The 8,382-nt window shown below is 54.9% G+C and overlaps 1 protein-coding gene across 1 annotated transcript; it reads right to left on the bottom strand.

Moving 5' to 3' along the window:
- Window positions 1-2,220: 2,220 nt before the first annotated feature.
- LMXM_20_0700 (conserved hypothetical protein) lies at window positions 2,221-5,166 on the bottom strand (the record flags this gene model as incomplete). The annotated part of the gene is made up of 1 exon (XM_003875088.1): window positions 2,221-5,166. One exon carries the CDS (start codon window positions 5,164-5,166, stop codon window positions 2,221-2,223), a length of 2,946 nt encoding a protein of 981 aa, XP_003875137.1.
- Window positions 5,167-8,382: the final 3,216 nt, after the last annotated feature.

Raw genomic sequence — 8,382 nt, 5'->3', positions numbered from 1 at the left:
GTGGATTATGAAGGCAGACAAAGCGCGAAAAACACTGGAAGATGCGCCACAGCGGAAGAGGATTGCGGCTCAGAACAAAAAAACAAGGAGGAGGAAGGTAGGAGAGGCACTGCTCGACAGCGAAAGAGGCTGTGTCTGTCTGTCCGTGTGTGTGTGATGTGGGTGTGGGGGTGAGTGTGTGGGGGAGGGCATTGCTGAAGGAGAGGGGGGGGGGTTATGCTGGTATGCAGCACAAGGCACCAACGAAAAAACAAAGAGACACAAACAAACAGAGGACAGCGAAGAAACGGTGCACATGCGTGATTCCCTTCCCCCCACTCGCATACACCATGTAAACGCGTGTTGTGTCGACCGCGGGAGAATAGGAAGAGGGGGAGCGCAGTGGTACGTACGAGAGAGAGAGGGAGAAACATGAAACACACTGGACGAAGACACATGCTCAAAGAGCAACGCCACAGCATTGCGCGCACGTGAGGAGTGTCTTCGGAAACCGAGGAGAGAATTTGCAGAGGGGTTTGCGGGTAAGCCGGAGAAAGAAAAGAAAACGAGAACATCGTGACGTCCGTCCCCTTCTAGCGTTCACACACACACACGCACACATAAATAAATGAAAAAGAAAGCGCAGTGAGCTTTGCCTGCCCTCGTGGGACATTAGAAGTCCCCGCATGTGACAGAGCATATGCCTCTGTGTCTGTGAGTCTCAATGTGATAGACACACGAACACACAGAACGGTGAATAGAAGGGGGAGATTGTGTGTGGCGGTGCTGGAGATGAGATACCCTGCGGCAGGTGTACCCATTCTCACCCGTCCACCTGCTAGCGCACACAGGAGAAGGAATACAAAAGGAAAAGGGATGAGGAGGAGAGCCAAGCGACAAAAAAAAGGAAAGCTCCGTTGGGCAGACAGTACCAACAACGACCGCCTCCTCCCTCCTTCACCCCCAATCGCACTTACTCACCGTCACACACACCCACACCCACAAATGGGAAGAGGGCTGAAGAGAGGAAAAGCGCGAAGATCTGCCGGAGGGAGAGGCAGAGAAAGAAACACGGTGAGCAATACACGAGAAGTAAGTCCACACACACACACACACACGCATAAAACGAAACGATCAAGGAGCGAGAGCGCATAAAGACCGAGACCGTGAGAAAAAAAGGGCGCCAACACACGCCAAGAACGCAGGAGAAGAGATCACGTAAACTAAAGATAAAAGAAGAGGAGAGGCACGCGTCCAAACAAAAAACAAACAAACAAGAAACGCCTAAGAAAAAGAGGCGGAAGAGGGAAAGAGTGCACGCGTGTGTGTGTAAAGTGACGGTAAAACGAAGAACGCGCAATCGACGCACACACACACACACAGCGGCAGAGAGAGGAAGCCAGCCAACCACACCGCAATCAAATAAAATAAAGTAGGAGAACGTGTGGACACGCGAGGACGCGCGTGCCGAGATGACGAGAGAAGGGAGAGAGAGAAAAAAAGAGGTGGCTGCCGAAGTGAACGGAGGAAGAGCACACGAACAACATGCACGGAAACAAGTGATTGAACGCACCAAGGGAGGGAGGGGGAGGGGGGGGGGAGAAAGTCGAGCGCGAAGTCCAAATAAAAAGAAAAGCGGAAGAGAAGGGGGAAGGGTCGGGGGAAGCATTGATTGACTTACTCATCAAGTAAAAGAACAAACAATCAAAAGAAGGCGCGACCAGAGAACGCGCGTGTGTGTGATGGAGGGAGGGGAGGGGAGAGGGACGAGGGAATTGGAGAGGAGAAAGCAATACACATCAAAATGAAGCCACAGACACACAGACAAAGACAGGCAGAGCCCAAAAGCAGAGCAACGAAATAGACAACAGAAGAAGCTGAGCAATGCCGTTGTTGTTTTTCTTCATATACATACATCGTCGCACAAAGGAATAAAAAGAACGCCAGGTGGTTGCAAGAAACCAACGGCAGGGAAGCGAGTGGGTGGGTGGGTGCCCCACTCCCCCGCCTTCTTCTCCCTACGTACACATACACTTGCCAAGACTCCAGCCTATGCTCTTGCTGAAGCTTAGGATACATCCTTGTCGTTTTTCTATGTGGAAGCGAGCGGAGGAGAGGACGTCGCACCACCTCACCGCTGTTTACCGCTTGCGTCTGTGCTGCCATAAACTGTTGTGCGCGTGTACGAGAAGCACGCCACTTTTCCAACGCTCTAGTGTCTCTGTGGGTGAGGTGCGCTTCTCAATGCGGCATAGAAGCGGGCCCGGGCACAGACGTGCTGAAGTAGCCAACGGGGATGTAGGCTTTGGGTGTGGCCAAGCACGCAGTGGAGTCGCTCACAAGTTGTGCCGGCGCTTGGTGCATTGTCGCAAGCATCGGTGACGTCGAGTGCAGCGGAGCCATCTGATAGGGCATGGTGGCCATTGGGGCGCCGCCGTATCCGGTGGCAAAGGTGACCATCATATTTGGGTACGGCATGGCAGTGGCGCCGTCGAGGTTGTGAGCTGGATGCGGGTATGGGGAGGAGGCACCGCCGAGCACGGACGCTCCCGCGTTCGGCGCGTTCGCGTTGCTCGTCTTCGAGCTGTCTGCCTGGAAGAAACTCACGCTTGGAATGGCTGAGCTCGGGGTCGGCGCAAATGTGATGGGCATCAGCGTCTGCACACCGTTACTGGATACCTGAATAACATATGCGGTGGAGACCGCTGTGGGTGGCTGGCTCGGCGACGTCACCATCGACTGTGACGGCTGCGGCGAGTTGCTCGGCGGCATCATCGACGGAGGCTGCAGCTGCGGTTGCTGCAGCGGGTCGGTGAAATAGATAGGCATCGGCCCATGCATGCCGGAAATCGGAGCCGCCTGGCTAGTAAAGGGAGCAGGCACCATGAAACTGCTTGGCATTGTCATCCGCGTCGCGCCGTCGCCGTTGAGGGACGAAGGAGCGTGTTGGGGCGCGTGCAGGAAGGTGCTGTTGGCGGTGCTGCTCATGCCGAGCGGAGCGCTGCTGCTGCTGCTGCCACCGCCTAGAGTTGCGGCGCTGGTGGAGAAGTTCGAGGTGGACGGGGTCCTCTCAGACGTGCTGAGGCCCTTCAGTGGGCTGTTCGGGGACTTCTTGCCGTGTGCCTGCACGCAGCTGCGGTTGTTCGCGGGCAAAGCATTCCCTGGTGGCGACATCATCATCAACCGCAGATCCGACGTGGTTCTGCCGCGAGAGCCCGTCGATGCATTGCCGCCGTCTGCGGTGCTTGGTGTAGAGCTGGGAGTCGACGCCTTCTTGACGCTGCCGCGCTCCTTCACCTTCTCCGGCTTCGCCGTCTTGACCGTCGTGAGCAGCGGCCCGCAGAGCGGGGAAAGAAAGATGCGGTACAGCTTCATGTCGTGACTGTACTCCTGCACATCAGACCACGAGGTTGCATCGTCCGTCGGGGTGCTGCGCGCGCGCACGATCTCGCTGTGGAGGTGCCCGAGGTGCTGCTCAAAGCACGTCGTGATAGCCGAGTCCCCGAGCAGCGTCTTAGCCCGTGGATCCGTGGCCAGCCAGTGCTGCACGCGCCGCTCGCGGGACTGGGTATGCTCGCACAGTGTGTACTGCGTCCACGACTCACGGACCGTGGACGTCTGCGTCTGTGTGGTTGCCCACAGCCAGGTAAGCGCTAGCGCGCGGCCGTGGAATAGAAAGACGATGCCGCGCTCCCCCTTCTCACGGTCGTACGTGCACAGCCGCAGGTCGCCTGAGCGGACGAACTGGCTGTTCTCGATGCTGTGCGTGAGGGAGGTGAAGTCGTAGATGAACTTGAGAGCAGGGTAGTTGTTGAAGGGGGACGACACGACCAGCGGCAGTTTTGTGATGCGCTCGTAGAAGAGCGCCCGCGCAACCGAAACGGGGTCGTACATGGACGAGCCGCCGTCAGTACCGCCAACGAGGGGGCTGGTGGGCAGCTCGCACAGCAGGTTTCGCGCCTCCTCGCCAAGGCCCGCCAACAGCTCCGCAACAGGGCGTCGCTGCAGCTGCTGAAGGACAATCTCGGTGAAGCTGTCCAGGTAGTATTTCGTCGATAGCGCGAGCACGCGCTCAAGCGTGCGGTCGCCGGCGGCCTTGAGGATAGCCTTTCGGATCTGAAGCGTTGGTGTGAAGGTGTCGCGGTCATCGTCGTGACTGCGCATGTCAAAGCTTCCGATGACGTTCACGCGGTGGCCCTGGAACGTGAAACAGTCGTGCTCCTCGCGGTTGCTCACGTAGATGAACAACACCGCGCATGGCACGGGCTGCACGGCACGCTTGAAGCGCATATACTCCTCGGACTTGAAGAACTGGGACGGACACGGCGACTGCTCATGGCGGTGGTGAGTGTCACTGTCACTGGGGCTGCAGGACTCGTCCGCGTGGCGGTGGTGCGCCTGGAGGAAGCCCTTGAGCCTGAGGAACCAGTCGGTTGCACAGTCCTCGGCGCTCGGCATCTTCAACGTCTTCTCATCCTGCGGCGGCGCCGTCGGCGTAGTCGGAGGCAGCAGCATGTGCGACGCGGTAGCGTTGAGAGATAGAGTGGCAGACACGGCTGACGTCGAGTGGGCGGGGCTGTTGCCGGCCTCGTCCGACGAGGAGGCGCGCAGGGACAGGGACGTAGAACGCAGCCAGCTCGTTGTCTCACGCGCCGGGTACGGGTTCTGCGGGCTTGTCGCGTGGCCACTGTTGACTCTATTGTGGGGCGGCAACGATGGCGTGCCGATAGCGCCGAGGAAGAACGGCTCGACGGAAGTGGGTGGCTGGCTGCTCTTATCGCTCCCCTCCACCTCCTTTTCCAGCGTTGGGTCGTACACGTCTACCTCCCCGTCGCACTGCATGAGGTGCTGGAGGTGCGCCATGCTGATTGTTGGCGTCTGCAGTGCACCGGCGTCGAGCATCTCCTCGTTCGTGTCAAACAGAGAGCGCTCGACCGTGCTGAGAAAAGCTTCAAGGTCTGCCTCAGTATAGTTGGCAGGAGGCACTTCTGCCATGCTGAAGCCGCGAGGGCGTGTATGGCTATAGCGCACGTTAGGGTCATTTCGAACACGAATGAACTGCTGCCGCAGTTGCGGGTTTTGGTCGTTAAAGTAGGCGCGAGTGATCGGGATAAGACCGATTTCGTGGTTGCCGTAGCGCAGTGACCGAATGGTCGGCTTCGCCTCACGTGACGGGGTAGCGCCCATCTTGTACTTGTGGGGCTGATCCTTCGACCCACAGATACACAGGGAAATACAAGTAACAATAATTGAAGGGAAGAGGAGAAGGCCCCAACGGTGGCTGCGATAGAATACGTACGCAAGAAGCAACACACACACACACACACACAAAAAGAAAAACAAACCCGCTTCGCCCTACGCTTGCCGCTCAAGTTTCGGCGCACCAGAAAGAGAAGGGGAGAATGGCAGAAAAGAATATTATATATATACACACACGAAGAGAACCTACCGACCTAAAAATACAATAAAAAAGGGAGAAAAACAGGTGACCGCAGAAGAGGTGGCGCGCTCACTCGCAAAAAAAAATGAAGGGGAGGGGGGAGGAAGGGGAGGAAGGGGGGGGGGTCGAGGAGGCAAAGAAGAAGAGCAACAACAAAGTCCTGTCTTACGAAGCGAGAGAGAAGGGGAGACAGGGGAGTGACGCTGATACTTCCAAGAGGCTTACACACACACACACACACACGAGAACAACAAGAACAAAACAACGCGCGGTACACGAGAGCAGCGGGAGTGTGAGGTGGGGTGTGGGGGAGGAGAAGGAGGAGGGAGGAAGAGAGGGGAGAAGGATGGCAGTGAGACGGATGGCTCAGAGGTGAAGCAAGAGGAGACCGAAACCCTCTCAAAAAAACCGGAGCAAAGTAGGGAAGCGAGAGAGCCACAGAAACAGAAGACGTGTGTGGCTGCTTGCTGCTGTGGAGGGGACGAGCGTGCGAAATTGATTAGGGTTGCTGAGGAAAGGGAACACACATACACGCACAGAGGAAGGCAAGCAAAAATTAAAAGAAAAAAGAAGGAAAAACGGGAGAGCGTGGATGATATGTACGACAGGGAATACTTGCGGTGGTGGTGGGGGAAACGAGCGCACGTAAATTAATTAGTAGATGCAAAAGTGAACGGGAGAAAACGTGAAAAATAACGAGCGCGCGCGCGGGTGTGTACAACGGCCTGAAGTGCCCTGGCTTCTTTTGAACTTTGACTGTTTTTTTTTTTTTTCTTTGCGTCTTGCTGTTTACTTTGGGTGGGTGGGGAACAGAAGAAAAGAGAAAAGAGAGAGGGAGGAGGAGGAGGAGGAGGAGGGCAGTGTAGAGTACGATGAAGACACGCAGAAGTCGACAAGGCTTTGCAATGGAAGAGAGTGAGCAGCAGGAGGGAACAAGGCGCCGGGCCTCCTTCACGCCACAAAACAAACAACAGGAGTGAGACAACAGAGCACACGGTAGGCGTACAACGAGAGAAGCGGTTCTGCGACGGGCAGCCGAGGAATGGAGGGTGCGATTTGGGGGCGGTGAAAAAAAAAACAAAAAAAGTAACGAGAAAAGAAGGCGTGAAGGGCGGTGATGGTAAGAGGACGCGAGGAGAGAGAGGGAGACCTGGTCACTGTGAAGCACACGGACCCAAAGAACACCCACCCACCCACCCACACACACACACACACACACACACACACAATAGGAGAAGGGCAAATTGAAGGGAGAGAGGGAGCAAAGAATGAACGAAGGAAAAAAGGGGGAAAACAAAAACAAAACGTCACCACTTACTTGGACAACACACACACAGGCACACACAGGCAGGTGGGACTGGCGAACACTCAAAATAAATACTTCAAGAGCGAGCGAGAGACGGTGAGTGGAAAGGGGTGAGCTGATGGCGCCAAGGAAGCCTACAGCTGAGGTACGAGCAGAAGGAAGAAGGCAGAAAATGACAAAAAAAGAAAAACAAAAAATCGAACACTTTTCGAGAGAGAGAGAAGTGCGTGGGACAGCAAAGAACAAACAACCAACAACACCTCCACCAACACACAGAAGCAGAAACACCGTGTATGCAAAAAAAACAAAGGAAACACACAGAGGCGAGAGAGGATTTTTTTTTCTTCTTTGGGGAAGGGGAAGGGGGAGGGGAAGGGGGGAGGACACAACACACACAAAAACACGCCTGACGAAAAAAAAACCGAAAGGGGGGTTCAAACGAAACAGGGAGAAGGAGGAGGAGGAGAGCGAGAGCGAGAGCGAGTCGATAGAACACACGAAACGGAAAAAAAGGAAAGAAAAGACGGCAAACAGCGAAGGAAAAGAAAATACGAAACCACAAGAAAACAACCAATGCTAGTGCAAGGGAGGGAGAGAGACGTGCGGTGCCTCTGCTTGTTTGTGTGCCGTGGCAGAAGATGGATAACGAAGGAAGAGGAGAAGCGAGAGCAGTTAGAGTTCAAAGCCACCAAAAACACCCGCACACACCCGGACCGGCAACAAACCACAACACACAGGCTAAGGTAGGCGAATTTGTGATAGCGGGGGGGGGAACACCTCTGCTTCGCAACCGTTTTTTTCTTTGCGTTTCTGCTTTCGTTTTTTTATTTTCTTTTGGCCGCTGTTGTTGCGCACGTGGCTTTGTGCTTCCTGATCTCTGTACGCGATAAAAGACGTGGTGGCAGATACGTACACGCACAGAAATATGAATCCCGGTGAAAGGAAAGGTGGGGTGGGGGGAGGGAGCGCGAGAGAGAAGGAGAGTGCACGGTGATGAATATCGATGGTGTGGCAGAGATGCGTACAGAGCGAAAGCGTGGTTGTTGAGAGGAAGAGGCGTCTGTAAGTATATGTGTGTTTGCGCTTGTGATGGGGCAGGCAAAGAGCACACACACGCCCCCAAAAAAGAAAAGATGCAGACGCACGCAAGACCAGACAGAGAAACCAACGCAGAGCGGAAACAAAAAGGGAAAACCGTGAAACCAATGCAAAGATATATATTAGGAAAGAAGAGAGACAGTGACGAAGAGGAAGAGTGTAGAGAGAAGGTACAAGTGCCGGTTCAGGGCGAACGGGTTTGAGTAGGTGAAGCCACTGCGTCGGTGAGAGGGCACAACAGGAAACCGAAGAAATACGCGAAGGGCTACAGGAAGCAAGCAAGAACAAAAAAAGGAAGTTACAAGAATAACCGACCACACGGTGAGCGAATTGGTAGAACAATGTGCACGCAGATAGACAGTACACGTACGGCCAGAAACGCAGACAGACACACGCGCGAGCAGCTACACGCTACCAGCAAGTCTGTGAAGCACAGACAAGCACAGAGATAGACTTGTAGGTGGAGAGAGAAACAGAAAAAGAAACAACAAAAAAGCACAATGAAACGACAAAACAAAATACTGGACAGAGAGAGAGAGAAGGAGTACGGGGTAGAGGG

This window comes from Leishmania mexicana, chromosome 20 (assembly GCF_000234665.1).
Source record: "Leishmania mexicana MHOM/GT/2001/U1103 complete genome, chromosome 20".
NCBI classification, from domain to species: domain Eukaryota; phylum Euglenozoa; class Kinetoplastea; order Trypanosomatida; family Trypanosomatidae; genus Leishmania; species Leishmania mexicana.
This window is presented reverse-complemented; position numbering and strand designations above follow the sequence as displayed.